Genomic DNA, 18,272 nt, shown 5'->3' with positions numbered 1-18,272 from the left:
TCCTGTGCTGTTATCTCCTGGTTCAAAATTGTCTTACTTTCCTGCGAAATCTTTTTCAGCCCATTTTTCTCGAGGAATTGTTGTATATCTGTTTCTTTTTGCGGCCCTTGTGTGTAAAGTTGTCTAAAGTAGTTCTGAAAACAGTTTCTAATTTCAGCTGGGTTGCTTATATTCTTTCCTTCCACTTCTATGTTTGTTACCGTGTTGAGTTTTTGTCTCTTCTTTATTTGCCAAGCCAGTAGCTTACCACATTTATCAGCAGATTCAAAAGTCTTTTGTCTCATTTGCTTAATTTTCCACTCTAGTTCTTGATTCGTCAGTTCCATATATTGTGTTTGATAAAATTTAATTTCTCTTAGAATCTCTTGTGACTTTGGCTTCAATCTTAGTTTCTTTTCCCCTTCTCTTATCTTTTCCAAAATTTTTTCCTTCCTCTCGTTTTGTTTTCTTTTCTTCAATGTATTTTGTTGTATCAGAAACCCTCTCATCACGGCTTTGCTTGCGTCCCATACTATTCTTTTTTCTACTTTAGTCCTGAGGTTAATTTCAAAATAGTCTTTCAAAGTTTTTTGGGCCTTCTTGCAAATCTCCTCATCTCTAAGTAAGGTGTCATTCATTCTCCATCTAAAGGAGCCAGTTGTTGTTTGCCTCATCACCATCTTTACTGCATTATGGTCGGAGAAAGTTTTTGTGCAGATTTCCACTCTCTTTATGTTCTGCGCCATATTGCTAGTCACCCAAATTTGGTCGATCCTTGTCCATGTCATTTTGGCTTCAGAAAAGAAGGTTCCCTCTCTTTCTAATGGGTGTTTTGTTCTCCATATATCGATCAAGTCCATATTGTCAGTCATTTCAAAAAAGGTCTTTGGTAGTCTTCCATCTTTTGTTACAACCTGTCTTTGTGCTTTATCCATATTTGTTGAAACTACTCCATTCATGTCTCCCATCATGATTAATTTATAATCCATATAGTCCATCAAAATCTCGTGCAGCTTCTTAAAAAATTCAGCTTTCCCTTCATTTGGTGCATAAATTCCCACTATCAAATACTTCTCTCCTTGAAATTGAATTTCAATTGCCAAATATCTTCCTTGATCATCTTTAAAAATTTGTTTCGGTTGCAGCTTCTCCTTTGCATAAATCACCACTCCTCTCTTTTTTACTCTATCTGAAGAAATAAATTCTTGTCCCAATCTTTTATTTATTAATAACTTTCTATGAGCTCTTGTCACATGGGTCTCCTGTAAACAAATTAGGTCCAATTGGTCTTTCTTCAAAGCATGAAATATATTTTTTCTCTTTCTAGGGATGTTCAAACCGTTACAATTCCAGGTAAGAAGCTGCAGGTCCATGATGGGGTTATTTACTCTTTCCTCCTACAGCTCCCAATTTTTGTTCTTCGTTTGTCGGTGGTTCCTTATCCGTATCTAATGAAGGATGCCCTTGTCCTGGATGCGTCTCTTTCTGTAGATCTTCTTCGTGTTCTCCCAAGAACTTGTCTTTATCACTCACAGTCTTTATTCTTCTCTTCTTTCCCTTGTATTTAAAAGACAGGCCTTGGGGGAACTCCCACCTGAATGGTATGTAATTCCTTCTCAGCAATATCACCAAGTCCTTGTAGTGTCCTCTTGCATCCAAGATACTCTTAGGAATGTCTTTGAAGATCTCAATATGAAAATCTTCAATTCGAAGGGTTGTTTGGTAATGCAGGTTCAATATTTTGTCTCGCTCCTCCTTTGATCTTAGAGTTATAAGACAATCTCTGGGTCGATTCTTCCTCTGCCTTGCTCCCAGTCTGAAAGCGCTTTCTATCTTAAATTCTTCTTTATCCAGCTCCTGCTTCCAAAAGTCAGAAAATTCTTTTGTCAGATAGTCCACCAGGTTGTCTTCTTCCTTTTCCGGCACAAGTCTGATCCTTAAATTCCTCTCCTTGCGTTGCATATCCTGCATAGAAAATGCCAGTTCGTATTCGTCTAGTTTCTTAAACACTGGTGGAAATTTTCCTTCAGCAGCAGTTGCAATTTCTTTAGCTTCCTCAGCTATCTTTGCCATGCGTCTTGGACATGTAATTAGCTGAATATGAATATCCAGGACATTGTCTCTGTTCACAGCTAATATGCCTTCTGTTGCACTCTGTTCAGGTGAGGGACTTTGGAACTTCAGTGATTTAATAGCTATCTAGTGAGTTACCTATAGTTAAGCAAATAGAAGTTATTTTTGTAAATTTGAACCTGGTAGAGCATTGACATTGGGACACGGGTGGTGCTGTGGTCCTAACCACTAAGCCTCTTGGGCTTGCCAATCAGAAGGGTGGCGGTTCAAATCCCTGCGACGGGGTGAGCTCCTGTTGCTCGGTCCCAGCTCCTGCCAACCTAGCAGTTCGAAAGCACGCCAAAAAGTGTAAGTAAATAAATAGGTACCTCTCCAGTGGGAAGGTAAATGGCATTTCTGTGTGCTGCTCTGGTTTCAATGTTCTGTTGTACCAGAAGTGGCTTAGTCATGCTGGCCACATGACCTGGAAAAACTGTCTGCGGACAAACGCCGGCTCCCTCGGCCTGTAAAGCAAGATGAGCGTCACAACGCCAGAGTCGTCTGCGACTAGACTTAACTGTCAGGGGTCCTTTACCTTTACCTTTTTTGGAACATTGACAGGCTGACTGACCACTAAATAAGCAGATAGGGACAACTTTATAATGGTTTATATATCATAAGAGAACATTACAGAAATGTTTGGTCAGTTCCCATTGGCTTTGATCTCAAGGCTTGGGTCCTGTGTACTTTAAAGATCATGTTTCCTCCTTGCTGTGTTTGCCTTCCTGTCTGGGCCATGTATTTCTAGTTTAAGCAGCAATGGCATATAGGGAATTGTGTGGCATACAGGGAATTGTGTTCAGTGGCTGTCCCAAAGCTACAAAACTCTTCTAGAGATTGTCCAAACTTGAACCATAACATTTTCTGAAACAACAGGAAAACATTATTTGAGCAGTTTTTAAAAAAAGTCAAGTGCACTAAAGAAATATGTTCAATGAATTATACACACATTTAGCGGCAGATAAGTATGTCCACAGTGCTTTGTACTGAACACCCATAATTTTGTGAATTCATAGTGTAGGGTCGCCATACTCCAAAGAGCAAAAACCTGGACACACACACACACCTCATTGGTGCACCCCTTCATTGCACATCTCCATAGCTTGCCCCCTCCCTTAGGGTTGCCAGAGGCGGGGGAGGGACTGCATGAGCTGGCGCATGAGAGAAAAAGAGAGAGCAACGTCAGAGGACACTGGGGAGGGATGCGGCTGGTGTAAGAGGACCCCCACTGCTGGCAGCAAAGGAAAGCTATGCTCTGAGCTGCTACTGCTGCTTCCAGGGCACAGAAAAACACCCCGATATTTTTGCATATTCTAAAAACAAACAAACCCAGACAGAGATTTTTAACCCTCCAAATCCGGACATATGGCAATCCTATCATAGTAGACACTAGAACTCAGTTTTTTGCCTTTCCTGTTTATCTTGAGGGATCAAAAATGTTTCCTACATGCAGTACACAGGTGAGGAAGGTCAGGCCTGGGAGTCAAATACTGTATGGTCCTTCAGACATGCCTATTCAGCCCCTAGGACTCTCCTAGGCCACAAACCCTATTCTGAACCCTTCTTGAGCACTATGGGCTGACCGAAATGGAACTGAGACAATGCTTCTTGTTTGCCTGATAGGAGGATGGAGATGCAGGTGGGGAGGTGTTTGTGAAGGTAGAATCCACTAGAATATGGCTAGAATATAGCCGCCTGTACAAAGGAAGAGTCCCATACGTTGTTCTGCCCAGTTTTGCCAACAGCCCCACCACCTGAGAGGGTTGCCAGTTAGGAAATGCTGCCCTAAGGCTGAAAAAGTTCACAACCTGCATTAAGAACTTGAGAAAAAAATTACTGTCCCAATCACCTGTTATTGGGTACATTAAAAAACAACAACTTTATTATGTGATCCCAGCCAGTTGAAGATCACATAGTGAATGGGATAACTTCATAAAACAAATTGCCTGTAGTATCCTTGGAGGTAAATAAATCATTATTGCTTTCACTCTAGTGTCAGTCAAACCTGAATGGTTGGTTGGCAGAGATGTGCATTTAGATATGCTTGAATGTGAATTCTTACGTGTGCACATCACAATGTGAGTCTATGTGTGAATACTTCCTTTCCTTTCACAGTCCTCTAGAATAGGAAGTAATACAGTACCTCAGTCTCACATGCTTAAAAAAACCTCTCTCAAAAGTAGAGGGCAGTTTTTGAGTGCTGCAAAAACATTTGCTAAATTTGCCCCCCCCCCCTTTCAGTTCAGCTCTTGTTTACTAGAGAAACATAAGGGGAATTGGAGAACAGCCTTTACAGCTTTGAAGACACTCGAACTCAGAACACAAGGGAGAAACATGCTAAGAGGAAGGCACACTTGGCAAATCCACACCGTGATCAACTCCCGCCCAGAAACCAATGTCCCCACTGTGGAAGGACGTGTGGATCCAGAATCGGCCTCCACAGTCACTTACAGACTCATTGTTAAAGCTGTGCTTATGGAAGACAATCTTACTCGACTATGAGTGATCGCCAAAGAAGAAGAAGATGACATAAGAGGACAATGGCCAATCTTATTTTTTTGCTCCACTCATTTCTCTTTCACCAAAAAATCCTGTTTCTATATTTTCTCTTGATCTTGGCAGCTTTTTTTCTAATAGTGACAAGAGGGTGATTTTTCATTGGAACCTGGGGAAGGAAGAACTAAATCTCACCTTCCTGTGCACTTCTGTCCTAGGCCCCACATGCCTAGTATTAAATTAAAAAATTGGTCACTTAACTTAACACAATGGCAGTGTTTCCTTTTGGTTCTGGCCATGCTATGCCAGCACCTATTGGAAACAATCTGGCCCAGAGCCCCATCTTTTATTTAAAAGGGAAGAGCTACTCTCTACGCTTAGTGTATCTGAGAGAAAATGTGATGTGAGAGAAAATGTGCTGCTCATATTCTGCCCAGTTGTTTAGTTGTTTAGTTGCTCCCATTGTGAAAGCTAGTAACGGAAGTCCCAGCTATGACTAGCATGTCAAGGAAGTAGTGATATCATGTATGTATTATGTACTCAGAAAGAAAAAGCAAATAGGCTAGAATCACAAGATGGAGCTTTCTGATTCCTATAGAACTGGGGTGGCTAGCTTGTTGACTGGACCTGATGGGAGTTGGAGTCCAGCAGAAATGGCGGGACACAAGCTAGCCACTTCTGCTTATAGAAGCTTCTTTCCTCCACTGCAGAAGTTAGAGCAGCCCATAGAAGACAACAGAATATTAGTATACAGTGGTACCTCGGGTTAAGTACTTAATTCTTTCCGGAGGTCCGTACTTAACCTGAAGCACCACTTTAGCTAATGGGGCCTCCTACTGCTGCCGTGCTACCGGAGCACGATTTCTGTTCTCAACCTGAAGCAAAGTTCTTAACCTGAAGCACTATTTCTGGGTTAGCGGCGTATGTAACCTGAAGCATATGTAACCTGAGGTACCACTGTTCTTGTAACTTCACAGGCATGTACCTCTTTACTTGCCCACTTTCCAAAAAAATGTAGTAATGAAGATGGGAATTCCTTTTCTTTCTAATTCAGTTCTTATTTCATGTGAAAACATGTATTTTCTTCCTTTTTAAACTTTGTAAAAATTGGCAGCTGTGGCAGAGAGCAGTTTACTACAACCCTGCAATGAAGCCCAAATCCTCTGTTAACCCTTCTGCAAGCCTGCAGTAGTGTCAGTTTGCATTTCCACCTTAAAATCTTCCAATCAGAATATCCCTCAGGTTGCAGCAAAGTTAATCTACCTAAATTTCCCCCTTGCACCCAACCCAACTCAGATCTAGCAGTAAGTTGCAAACAAAACTCTCGTGCTTTCTGGTCATGCATGCTAACATATTATGCTTAAAGTTTTTAAAAACTACCTTCGTTTTGGAGTGGTTTTGTGTGTGTGTGTGTGTGTGTGTGTGCGCGCGCTCATACCAGCATTATGTTCTCAATTCCAATAAGCATCTACTCTTTCAAGAACAAGTCAGAGGAACAAGCAGTGAATCTCCTGTCACTGATCCCTAGCGGCTTATTGGAGGCACAAACAGCTGCCAGCAAAGAGGTGACAGTGGCTGGGCATGGAAATATACAACTTGGAACACAGCAAATGATATTAGTCTGTGTTTGCTTCCTTGCTCCAACCACTCTGATCATCATTCTTCTATGTTCAGCATTTTTTCTGCTTTTCCTTCAGACAGGAAAAAGAAGAAAAAAAAGTGTGTGGGGGGGGGGAAATATGATCTGAGAGAAATGAGAGAAAATGTGCTTGTGGTATTCTGCCCAAAGGCAAGCCGGCAGTGTTCACTTTGACCTTTGCCTTTTATTGTAAGCAAGCTCCAACCTTTATCTCGTTCTCTCTTAGGTACATTGTCCTGATTCTGCGTTCCCTCACCATGGGTGCATTTCAAACACTATGGGAATTTTCATAATGAAGATGCAAGGGAGAATAAAAATCATGCCCCATTGTGCAGTAACTGTTTCTCCCTCTCCCCATTTTTTGTTGTTGCTGTGAGTGTCATTAGAAAGGCTCTGAACAGATAAGGCTGAGGCAACTGGGTTTCTCATTGGAGTTCAAAAAAGGATCACTTTGGCAAACAAAAAAACCCCACCAGCACCACAAAGCAACAGTGAAGTGCCACTGGGACCAGAGCTACTGCCAGATGGGTAGAAAGGGTCGGGTGGTGTTTCTTTGGGGTGGGGCCAAAGCTGTTAGGGGTTCTAGACTCTTAGCTGCCATTAAAAAAAAAAGCTTTAAAAGTACTTACGTGCTGTGGATCAAACCATATAAGCCAAAATGTGAACACACACACATGTTTCTGTGAAATGAGCAAACCTGGTTTGTAGTTGCCACCTTACAGGGTTTTAGCCAATGAGTGAAGTTAGAGCTGCCATTGGCAAGTAACCATTTTGTAAGAGCTAGGAATTATTAAAGCTATGCTTTCCTTTTTCTGCCTCATTACTGCCCAGACATGGCCTACAATGGTGTGTGCACTCATCATGTGAGTTGAGTGAGTTTGTGGCTTTCAGCACCAACATATCTACCTGGCCGCCCACTGTTCTCTGTGCACATTCTTGTTCTGTGCTGGGATTCTAATGAGGCCATGAATTGCACACAAGTTCCTAATATAAAGGAATGTAGCCTGTTCCATGGCTAACCATAAAGGATGACTGTAGCTCAACAAGAAAAGGCAGGGATGGTACGTGTATACTGTGCATTTTGTATATTTGTCTTGTCCTAGTACTTTGAGCAAAACATTTATTGCTGACAGTCCAGTTATGTAGCATTATGCCTTCTGCCTGTTGTCTCCTTCATACAGAAATACTTAACAAAATGTGTTTTAAATTTACAGTCAGTGCTAGATTCCCCCATACCTGAGCTTTTCATGCACCTCCTTTGCACCTGCCAAGACTCCCTCCCCTTTCCAATTAAAACAAAGTTAGCTGAGGTTGTTTCTCAGGGTGTTGTTGTTAGTTTTGAGGGGATGTTTGATTGGAAGGGGGTGTTGCCTTTTTGTTTTGTGGTGTATGTACCGTAGGTCTTTCCCCTGCTTTTGATGCAGGTTTTGAGCATCGTTGTGTTTCTCCTGTGAAATGGGTGCATTTGTGGCGCCCATGGCAGTTCCTAAGATTTTTAAATCTGCCTGCAGGCCTAAAAAGGTTGGGAACCCCAGATCATACAAAGCTAGATGGAGCAATGATTTTACCCAGTAAAAATACCTTTCTACCTTCATATGTCTTTGTATGTGAAGTGGTAAAAGAAGGAAAGCTTTGTTACTGTTGCCTCTGTACTCAGCAGGCAGGCATAGAGATAATGGTTTTTTTTTGGGGGGGGGAGATGCAGAGAAATAAAAGAGAATGAAGAAGAGGAAGGGTGAGAAATTGGGGGGCACAGAGTAGAGGAAGAGATTTGTGAGAGAAGGAGGGAGCCTGTGGCCCTTAAACCATCTTCACTGGGATGTGCTTTGAAATAAGTTTTCTTCCCCTTTTCAGTATTGACTAAGCTGTGTAACTGAATTTCCAGTAACTTTCAGGAGACCACTTTTTTTTTTTAATGGTGGATGAACTTATTGCAGTTCTTACGCAACATTTTTTGCAACGTTGTAGAACTATTGATTTTTAAAGAGATCTGCAATAGACAAACAAACAAACAGAAAGAAGGGGAAACTTCCCAGTCTGGTACATATGTATGCAATGTGTCCCGACATGGGGGAGTGGTGAGGCTTCTAGGCTGACATGTGACAGGCGAGAACAGCTGCTGATTTAAGAGAAGCACAAAAAAGATTGCTGAACTTTTAAAGCAGAGGTATAGCAAAAGTTAAATTTAGATCACTTTCTTTCATATCATCTCTATTACTTTGGAACTTGCTGTACCGCTGTACTCCATTGCTTACAAGAAGACAGTTTTTGAGAAACTAGCTACCACTGGCATGAAAAGTGAGAAGAGCTCTAAGGCCTAGGTGTAGAATCTCCTTTTGAACAATCTGTTTATGCTTCTGGACAGCAACTTTGGGATTCCCTTTACCTCTCCTTTGTATGGGGAAGGTATTTATTTCAAAGCATTTCAAAGGAACAGCCTATGAAACTGAGTGGAGCCTGGTCAGCAGATGTGAGAATCCAGTGGAGGTGCCTGTTGTCGGAGAGAGAGAATGTGTGTCCCGAGATAGCCAAGGCTTGGGCAATGTGGAGATTTGAGAGTCATAACCAGCACTTTGCATTAGGCTTGGAAACAAACTGGCAGTCAATGCAGATGTTTCAAAACTGTTCCCAACAGCTCATAAACAAATACAGTAGAGGCATTCTGTACCAGCTGATTTCCAGACAAATTATTAAAGTTGGACCCACACAGAACACTGAGGTCACTGGGACATGAATGACAGTTTCTAAAATGGAAGGTTTCTAAAATGGAAGATACATCTGGGATGCATTTTGCTAAACCTGAATGCAATAGCCAATCTTACCATCAATTTTACACACACACACACACACACACACACACACACACTATAGACACTAAGACAATCTTACTCAGCTACGAGTGATCACCAAAGAATGAATACACACAAACACATTTCCCCCTTTAAAATGGCAGGATACCCTACTATATTCCAAATGGCGTTTAAAAACTGCTGTTTCCGAAGAAGTTTGCCAATGCAGTGCAGGAGCTACAGTTAAAGACACTTTAGCTCAAATTGTCCAGAAAACCAGAGTTAATTCAGACTGGAAGAGGGTGAAAATTTGGCTTGAATTTGGTCTTGAATTTATGTGAACATTTGTAAATGAACACCTGCATACTTACCTCTAATAGGCAGGTGTGACCCCAGGTGTATCCACAGCATTGGGCAGAGGAGGAATGATTGCTGGGAGGAGTGCAGAGAGAAGAAACGTCATAGCACACCTGTATCAGCACAACCAGACACCTTTAGTTGCCCAGCTGCAACAAGACATGTCTCTCCCCTATTGGTTCGTACAACCACGGCAGGCTCTGTAACCTTCCAACAGTTTGACTTCACCCCCAAAGGCGCACTCTTCCATTGTCTTCCAAGACAGACGGAGGCCAACAACAACAACAACAATTAGCTTTCATGGACTTAGTGAATGATTTTGAAAGAAAGGCCTGTTGTTTGTTCAACTAATACTTTTCTTATATAATTAAATATAACTAAAAGTTTATCTTACAGTTTTTTTAGTGCATTTAACAACCATAGTGGTCCGTAAATACCAGGTTTCCGGTGTAAGTGCTTTCTGTTTGCTAACTACTGTGCATTTTCTTCTATGCAGTAGGCCTCTTTGAGTTGTTAATCAGCAGCTGTCTGAAGCTCCCCCCCCCCCCTTGCAGTGCTGCTACTGATGTCACTTCCCCCTTGGCAAACGCCTACGGAGGCTCTGCTGCTTTTGAGATTGGTCACAGGGAGGGGAGAGAGAGAGAGAGAGAGAGGCTGAGTGAGTGCATTCTATGTCCTGGGACCCTGTTTACTTAACATTCCCAGCCAAGGAAGCCCTGGTTTAAACAGGATTGCGGATGCAGCCTGTCCATTACAGATGAGGAAATTATTATTCTGGGATTCTAGAAATTCCTTTGTTTAAGCCCCTAGCGTGGATTATGAGAATGCAGAATGCCTTTCCTTTTGGGCCTGCGGCAGGTAACTTGTTTCTGGTTTGTTTGTTTGTTTGACTAGCTAGGGTGGAGAATGTGAGATTTTGCTGGCTTAAAGAAGAAAGAAAATCAGCTCTGCTTGCCTTGTGAAGTGAGCCACTCAAGTAAAATCCAATGCGATCTTTTGTCTTCCTCTGTTGTGTTTATGCTAGGGGAAAAACAAATCTATTTTACTTAACATTGAATAATTCTGCAGATAAAGGGAAGAAACTTTATTATTATTATTTGAAGCAAAAAATTTGTCCGTGTCCCCCCCACTTCACTCTATTTTATGGCTTTCACTTTTGGTTTTTAAGGACTTTTGTGCTTTAAGGACTTTTAGGGGTCTAAAGCTGACTTGGGTTTTGTGTTTGTGCTTTGGCTGAGTTCTGGTTTAGAGTAAACAAGAAACAGTCAACAGCTTCTAATACGAAACTGTCAGAGCTAACAGTGCACATGCTTTTTAAACCCGTTTCTGAATTTGTGGTGTCTGTGCTGGAGTTTTAAAGTACTCATAATTTTATTACTACTAACCAACATACCGGTACATAGCCTGGAATGAGTAAAAGCAGCAAGTCACCCAGCTGCTCCCTGGTGGGCAGCAGTCGGCTTCTACCAAATTTGAATCATCTTAGTCCAGGAGCTATTTGTTCCAGGAACAACATCTGATTACTTGTACACATCACCTAGCTTATGTTCTTAGGTAAGTAAGTGTAGCAAATGAAGTTTGGAGGTATTGCAGGTATGTGAGCATTAAAGTTTTCTCTTTTCTTTCCTTTTTTTGATGGTGAGTGTTGTTAGTTTTACTTTCCAAAAAGCACTCTAAAAAGTGAAAAACAGCTGTTTTGTTTGTAGCTACCTAGTTTATTTTTTAAAACCAAATCTTTTTTATTTGGGCTTACATAATGCTATTCAGGAATTGAGACAAGAACTACCTCTAGCGCAATGACCTTTTGCCACTGACTGCTCTGCTTACTTGAAGTGGGCAGAATAAATTTAGGTTATATGTAAAGTTCTAAATAGAACTTAAGATTCGGTTATGGTTATAGTTCTATTGGAGAAAAGGAAAGCTGTGGGCTGCCAATTTAAGGGCATCAGTTTGGGGAGTATGCATGTTAAGCCTCCCAAGAAATGTTGAAATTGAACCAATTGACCTTGTTGGAATTACGTCAGCAACAGCAACATGTCTTTAGAAATCTTTCAAATCCATGTATATTTCCATAAAGGAAATTTGGGCACCTTCTGGGGTTTCTTTACTGATGTAGGAAGCCTCAAAGGAGGCAATCCAGTTTCTGAAACCAGTTTGCTTACCTTTTCTTTTTCACTTGATTTTTCTCTTTGTCCTTAGCTGCTTAGTTGCTTACTGTTCACTCCTGTCTGTGGTTCACAGGGCCAGTCTGAGCAGCAATAGCAGTTGCCTAATTCCTTTCTGTCTACTTGAACTTATAGCATATAGCTGTTTGGAAACTGCTGTGTAAATGTAATAAGCTCCCTGTGCTGTGTTAACTACATATCTGCCAGTTTGGTGCATGTTAGAAAGTAAACTGATTTCTAATTTTTCCGAAGCTATTATAGAGTTGTAAACAATAGGACCTTATTTCAGTATGACTAGATCAAATAGCTAAAGCATAGGCCCATAAATAGTTCACAAGATACACCTTAGGCTGCTTATTATCTTTAAAACAGCTATACTTTTTTCTTTCCTGATATTTGTCTAGGACAAAATCTTCTAAAAATCACTAACAGAAGTAGATGCTTGTGAAATTTAACTAAACAAAATAATACTATTGAAGAAAATAAGTTTGCAGTCGTTATAAGAAAGCTCAGGGGAGACTTTTGGAAGTTCACCCCTTGCCCAAGGCACCCACCATCCCTTGCAAGGTCCTCATGTTGGTCAGAGGTAAGAATCAGGATTGCAACCAAGTATAGAAAAAGCAAAGTAGCTAGTAAGCCTGATCTTTATTGGGTCTGTTGAAACAGAGGTTCCCATTTCCAAAACAAGAAGCGGAAAAAGAACCCCAAACAGAAGTGAGTTACAATTTTTTTAATGCTTGTACAGCGACCACCCAACCCAATCACAGAAAGCCCACCCAACAAAAATGCAACACACTGTCACAAAAATGGATGTACATGTAAATCAGATCATGCTAAGAGTTCATGTTCAGCATATTTACCAGTCTGTCAATCAAGATGCCTCACAATACCTGATAATTGCGCTTCCTGGCCTATCTGAGACATCTTTTTGAAATGGTGAATGCCTTGATGCCAGAATCCATTGTCACAGACCTGTCCCCATTCATACACAGGAATCTGTGGTCCCTCTTTAAACTGGAAGAGGAGTGCAGATGTTGAGCAGTACAGTTATGCATTAAATTTGTTTTGTTAGTGCTGCAGTTGTAGCTTTCGCAGCTTTAGTGTAATGGCATTCAGGCTATACTGTATGGCCATCAACATTAGCTTTAAAGTTCTCCTGCCGTGAAATAGTTTGTTGGTTTGTTACGTTATGTATTTATCTGTTTTTATAATGTAAACTGCCCTGTGATCTTTGGATAAAGGGCAGTATATAAATCAAACAAACAAACAAACAGTCTTTTTATTGACAATGCTCTGTGCAGAGCATTTCTTTCTAGCCCCTCCCTTTCTTCACTTGTGTACCACTTCAGATCTTAGTATCTGTTTGTCCAAATCTGAGGAACTGAGGTTAAATATAAATTGATCAGCTAAAATCTGATGATTTATGAAGCCTCAATCATCCAAATTAGGCCACTGAGGTTTTTTACTATTGGACTATTTTTAAAGTTGCAATTGAAACTGTTCTGCTCAGTGTCCGAAGCTGGGATAAAAAAGCTAGGAGCCAAATGGCTTCTGGGACCTGGGTTGTGGGCACCAAAATAGAATGTCTAGTCATCACTGGAAGGGGGGGGGTCAGCAACACTTTATTATTTTGATAAGCATGAATTAATACGCAATTCACATAAGTGACACATTGTTAATATCACATTTTTAATACATGTTTAATTTGGTGTTTACAATAAAAATATTGGTATCATACTTCGGTTTTCAAAACATTATTTATTGTTATACTCCTTAACTTATTGTTTATCCTTAACATATACTCTGAGACTTCAGAGCACATGCAGTGGAACCTCGTGTTACGTACCGTTCTCCTTACGAACACTTAGGGTTACAAGCTCTGCTAACCTGGAAGTAGGTCTCCTGGTTGCGAACTTTGACCCAGGATGCGAGCAGAAGTTGCATGCCGGCACCACGGCAGCGGGAGGCGCCATTAGTGAAAGTGCGCCTCAGGTTAAGAACGGTTTTGGGTTAAGAATGGACCTCTGGAACGAATTAAGTTCGTAACCGGAGGTACCACTGTACATTTCAGTAATCCTTGAGTGTCAGCCAGGCGCAAAAAATGGCACCCAGAGGTGCTCGCAGATGGAGAATCTTTAGGCGCAAAATGTGCCTGGTGCCCTGCTAATTTTGAACCCTGGTTCTGCTTGGTTGTTTAACACGTCCCTTTCAGGTGAGATACCATAGTTGTGAAGGTAGTTTTTCCGGGGTGAGGCCCGTCCATTGCAATCTGCGTCTGCTGACCCCTGCAATTTTTCCAAATGGAAGAAACATGATTGCATAATTTCTGGTATTGGGGAACTGTGTTCATGCTTTGCCTTCATCCTTGAGAAGGGCTGTAGCTCAGTGTTAGAGCAAGTGGTTTGCATGTAGAAGGTTCCCGGTCCAATCCTCAGCATATACAGGTAGAGCTGGGAGAGAGCCCTGTCTCCCGCCTTGGAAAATGGCTGCCAGTGAGTGTAGACAATAATGAGCTAGGTTGAGCAATGGTCTAACATGGTATAGGTAGCTTCCTATGTTCCATCTTCTTAGAAGGTTGGAGTTGAGCATCCCACCCCCACCCCCCAAAAAAAACTTTACCAAGTTTGAACATCAATTAACTTGGCTGTGTAGAATATTCTGCAGTCTCTGGACAAGGGTCTACAAAAGTACTGGTCACATAGCAGTGGTGAGTCTATCTCTGGGCAAGGCTAGTGGAAAGTGAGTGATGCTCCTGAGCTCGCTGGGTTTGGGAAGCATTTTGAAGCACTTAGGCTTCTCAATGCTTTCTGTGGTAGTTTCTTCTCTATTTTGTTTCTAAATTAAAATCTTTAATTAAAGAGAGAGGGAATGACAGAACTGTAACAGTGCATAGTACAAAGAAGAGATTCAGCACAGTCAAGACTCAGAGCACAAAGAAGTCAAGGCCATGAATATGACCTATATGCAATAAGCTCTTTCCATAGAGATCTGTCAGGAGATAATAATCATGTAGAAGAGTCACTACTGTTGGCATATGAAACAAAGTGACACCACACAGATTGAATTCACATGGTTATGCCTATTCATTTAGAGCAGGGGTGGGGAATCTGTTGGATTGTTGGGTCCCTGACTGTTGGCCATGATGGGTGGGGAGGGGCTGACAGGGGCTAAGAGTCCAAGAGTATCCCGGGGGGCGGGGAAGGCACAGATTCACTAACCTTGGTTTATAAAGATAGCTTTCAGGGTTGTGGGAGGAGCCAGAAGATTTGCAGACACTGTGAATTTATCAATTTTGGCCTATAGTTGAAAGCAGTTGAGACGAAGGAGCGGGGAATAGGGGACTGGGGGAGAAAGGAAACGGGCCTCCTCAGGCCCCTAACTATATCCTAGTGTGGGGAAAGGCGCTGTGTGTCATTAGATTTTTTAAAAAGAAGCTTATTTTGAGCAGTTCCTATTCTCCGTTAGCTGGAGCCCTAAACAGAAGGACTGTTCAGGAATTGGGATGCACTACAACATGTTGCAAGTCCATTTTTTTCTGCTTTAGATGTAAGGGTCTTCCCTCAACAGAAAATGGCACTCCAGGTTTTCCTCCTTTCTTTCCTGCCACCTCTCATGCTGTTCTTGGGGTTTGTTGATGGTGGGAGTTTTTGGCAACAAACCTAACAGTGCATTTCTATACTAGTTAGTAAATTAAGGGGTTAGGGACCACATAGCTGTAATTTTATAAAGTGCAGCTAGGTCACGCTCCCTCACCTTCAGGGATGGAGGAAGTATTGTCTGTTTCCTGTTCCTCTTTCTCCCTCTCTTCTGTTCAAACCATGTAAGCTGAGCATACATCTGAGGCTGGGACTCAGACCATGTATTTGAGACTTAACTTTCTGTATTTTGCGATCACTAATACCTTGCCTTCTGTATTTTGCAATCATGAATACCTTCTGATGTAGCATTGAGTGATGCATGAGTGAGACCTGTTTCTTGGTCTTTTATTGTATTGCATATTAATAAAGGCAATGCTAATGTAGATAGAATTGCATGTGGTCATCCTTTTAGGTCTGTTTTATGTTGTTTTGTTGCTCAATAAAGTTGCACTGCATGACTAAGGAGCAAGACCCAGGATCCTTGCAGAGTCCTGCTAGAGCGCAACTCTGTTGCTGCCTGGAACCTGAAAGCTGAGCCCCAGCATTTTCTGTAACAGATCCTATAAACACTTTTGGATTGTGTGCTGCTTCATTGGCACCCCTAAAAATATTGCCTCCCCAAGCAACTGCTTGGGTTGCTTGTCCAGTCAGGTGTTCTTCCACATAGTACTGTTTAAGCAGTAGCTGAATATAGCCATAAGCCCCCATGAAAAACAAGAGGCCCTTACGCAGAAAGATGTAGCATAGCATCAAACATTTGTTATTAATTTAGATTGGTATTGAAGCACGTCTGAAAGGTTTGGTACTGTTAAAGCAATAAGATAAACTGTATACTTCTAGTTAAATATTAACTGTAGTAAAATTTATTTCACACTGGCTCATTGTGAATATGAAAAACCAGCTCAAGCTCTACTAGTTCTGCAAAGTGGTCTGAAGTGGATTAAGCTACAACTAATCCAGAATGCGGCAGCTAGACTGGTGACTGGGAGTGGCCGCCGAGACCATATAACACCAGTCTTGAAAGACCTACATTAGCTCCCAGTACGTTTCCGAGCACAATTTAAAGTGTTGGTGCTCACCTTTAAAGCCCTAAACGGCCTCGGTCCAGTATATCTGAAGGAGCGTCTCCTCCCCCATCGTTCTGCCCGGACACTGAGGTCCAGCTCCGAGGGCCTTCTGGCGGTTCCCTCACTGCGAGAGGCCAAGTTACAGGGAACCAGGCAGAGGGCCTTTTCGGTAGTGGCGCCTGCCCTGTGGAACGCCCTCCCATCAGATGTCAAAGCGATAAACATCTACCTGACATTCAGAAGACATCTGAAGGCAGCCCTGTTCAGGGAAGTTTTTAATATGTGACATTTTAGTGTATTTTTCATCTTTGTTGGAAGCCGCCCAGAGTGGCTGGGGAAACCCAGCCAGATGGGCAGGGTACAAATAATAAATTATTATTATTATTATTATTATTATTATTATTATTATTCAGACCCTTCTGCTGTAAGGGATATTTTCCCAGCTGCACATCATGTCTACAGCTTTGTTGTGAATCAGGTAATCTTTCAAAGGCTTTTTATGAAGTATCATAGCATAGAAGTGCTCCAGACACAAGTCTGCCTACGCAGAGATACAAGTGCTTCTGTACATCTTAAGTGTAGTTTTAACTCATTTCTCCACACTTTTAAAGCCATTGTTAATTTTGCATTCAAATTGCCACATCTTTAAAAAAAAATGTGCAGGTTTTGAGAATATTCTATATTCACAAACTGCATCTTAATTTCTTAATTGAAGGTTATAAAACCATAATGTACAGTTGGGGGCTGTTCAGATCTAACACCCTAAATTTTCTCCTCTAGACCTAAAATAACATGTGATCTGTAAAACTAACTTTTAGTTGGTTCAAAAAAGCCCAAAGAAATGATACTGAACAGGTTCCATTTTCTAGAAAATCATGCATATATGGACAAGGTCATTGTTGGTACATTTCTGAGCATATACCTAAAATGTTTTAATGTCCCAAGGCCATACATTTTTGTGATCTCCCTTTTTGTAAGTGGAGCAGAAAGTCTGCCCATAGAGCAGGCATAGGCAAACTCGGCCCTCCAGATGTTTTGGGACTACAACTCCCATCATCCTTAGCTAACAGGACCAGTGGTCAGGGATGATGGGAGTTGTAGTCCCAAAACATCTGGAGGGCTGAGTTTGCCTATTCTTGCCATAGAGGACTTCTTGTTGCAGCTACATAAATCTTTCTGTCTTTCCTCCTCCATCATCAGTACTCTGGTCATAAAGTCATAAAGTAGGAGTTTGGGGGCAAATCAGGGTAGGCTTTTGATCTGTTAGGACCCAAAGGTTTCCCATTCACCTGATGTGCCCCCAGAACAGGAAAAGTACACTAGCCTTTGAGCTGGCATATTGATTTTCCTTTCCATTTGTTTTTTTATTATTTCAGTTTCTATCCCACCCTTCATCAATGGATGATTCAAGGTTGGGTAATCAAAAAGCCCAAATCAAAAGCACTAAAATAATTTAAGCAAGTAAAATTTAACAACCATATACTAAATATACTAAACAATATAATAAAATGGCAGGATAGCAAAATCAAATTGTACTTCATACATTAAATCAGCACAAAAAAAACCCCCTGAAGAATGGGGAGGAAAAGGGAGGACTCCCCTGCCTTGTTTTCTCTGCCTTCGGTTCTTCCTTCCCCACTGCCTTTTGATTCACCAGTCCAAATGTAAAATGCAAATGCAACAAATACACTCATTGTACAGGCACACTTGTAAGGAAGCTGTAACTGGCTGTGGCTCCATATTGTACTTGCCTCTGCATCATGCATGATTTTTTTATTTTTTTTTTAGTGTGAGGGAGCTGCATTTTAGAAATGAAAGGAAGCTGTAGTATGTTGCTGTTTTTTGAAGGCTCTTACGTCTTTATCTATCGTCCCATGAACAGTCCCCTATTCCACAGGCTAGTTTTGGAAAGTGCTTTGTCATACACTCCTGGTAGATGTTCCAAGGGATGTCTGGACAGCACAGAATGTGGCTACTTTGTTCATTGTTCTGGAAACCTTTTTAATTTTTGGATCTTTAAGAGTAAAATG

General features: G+C 41.4%; 1 protein-coding gene and 1 non-coding gene across 5 annotated transcripts in view; both read left to right on the top strand.

Moving 5' to 3' along the window:
• Positions 1 to 18,272, top strand: part of WBP1L (WW domain binding protein 1 like) — a 55,220-nt gene that overhangs the window by 19,081 nt on the left and 17,867 nt on the right. Inside the window, exon 1 of one of the 4 annotated variants that reach the window (XM_053389347.1) lies at positions 9,996 to 10,230. The exons of the other annotated variants lie outside the window; for them this stretch is intronic. Coding sequence (XP_053245322.1) covers positions 10,204 to 10,230 — 27 coding nt within the window. The 5' untranslated portion in view covers positions 9,996 to 10,203. Of the gene's footprint in view, positions 1 to 9,995; positions 10,231 to 18,272 lie in introns of those variants that run through there. 4 annotated transcript variants of the gene reach the window in all.
• On the top strand, positions 13,735 to 13,898 carry LOC128414956 (U1 spliceosomal RNA). The gene has a single exon (XR_008330771.1). It is a non-coding gene; the product is annotated as a U1 spliceosomal RNA (small nuclear RNA).

Source organism: Podarcis raffonei, chromosome 5 (genome assembly GCF_027172205.1).
Source record: "Podarcis raffonei isolate rPodRaf1 chromosome 5, rPodRaf1.pri, whole genome shotgun sequence".
In the NCBI taxonomy this organism is placed as follows: domain Eukaryota; kingdom Metazoa; phylum Chordata; class Lepidosauria; order Squamata; family Lacertidae; genus Podarcis; species Podarcis raffonei.
This window is presented reverse-complemented; position numbering and strand designations above follow the sequence as displayed.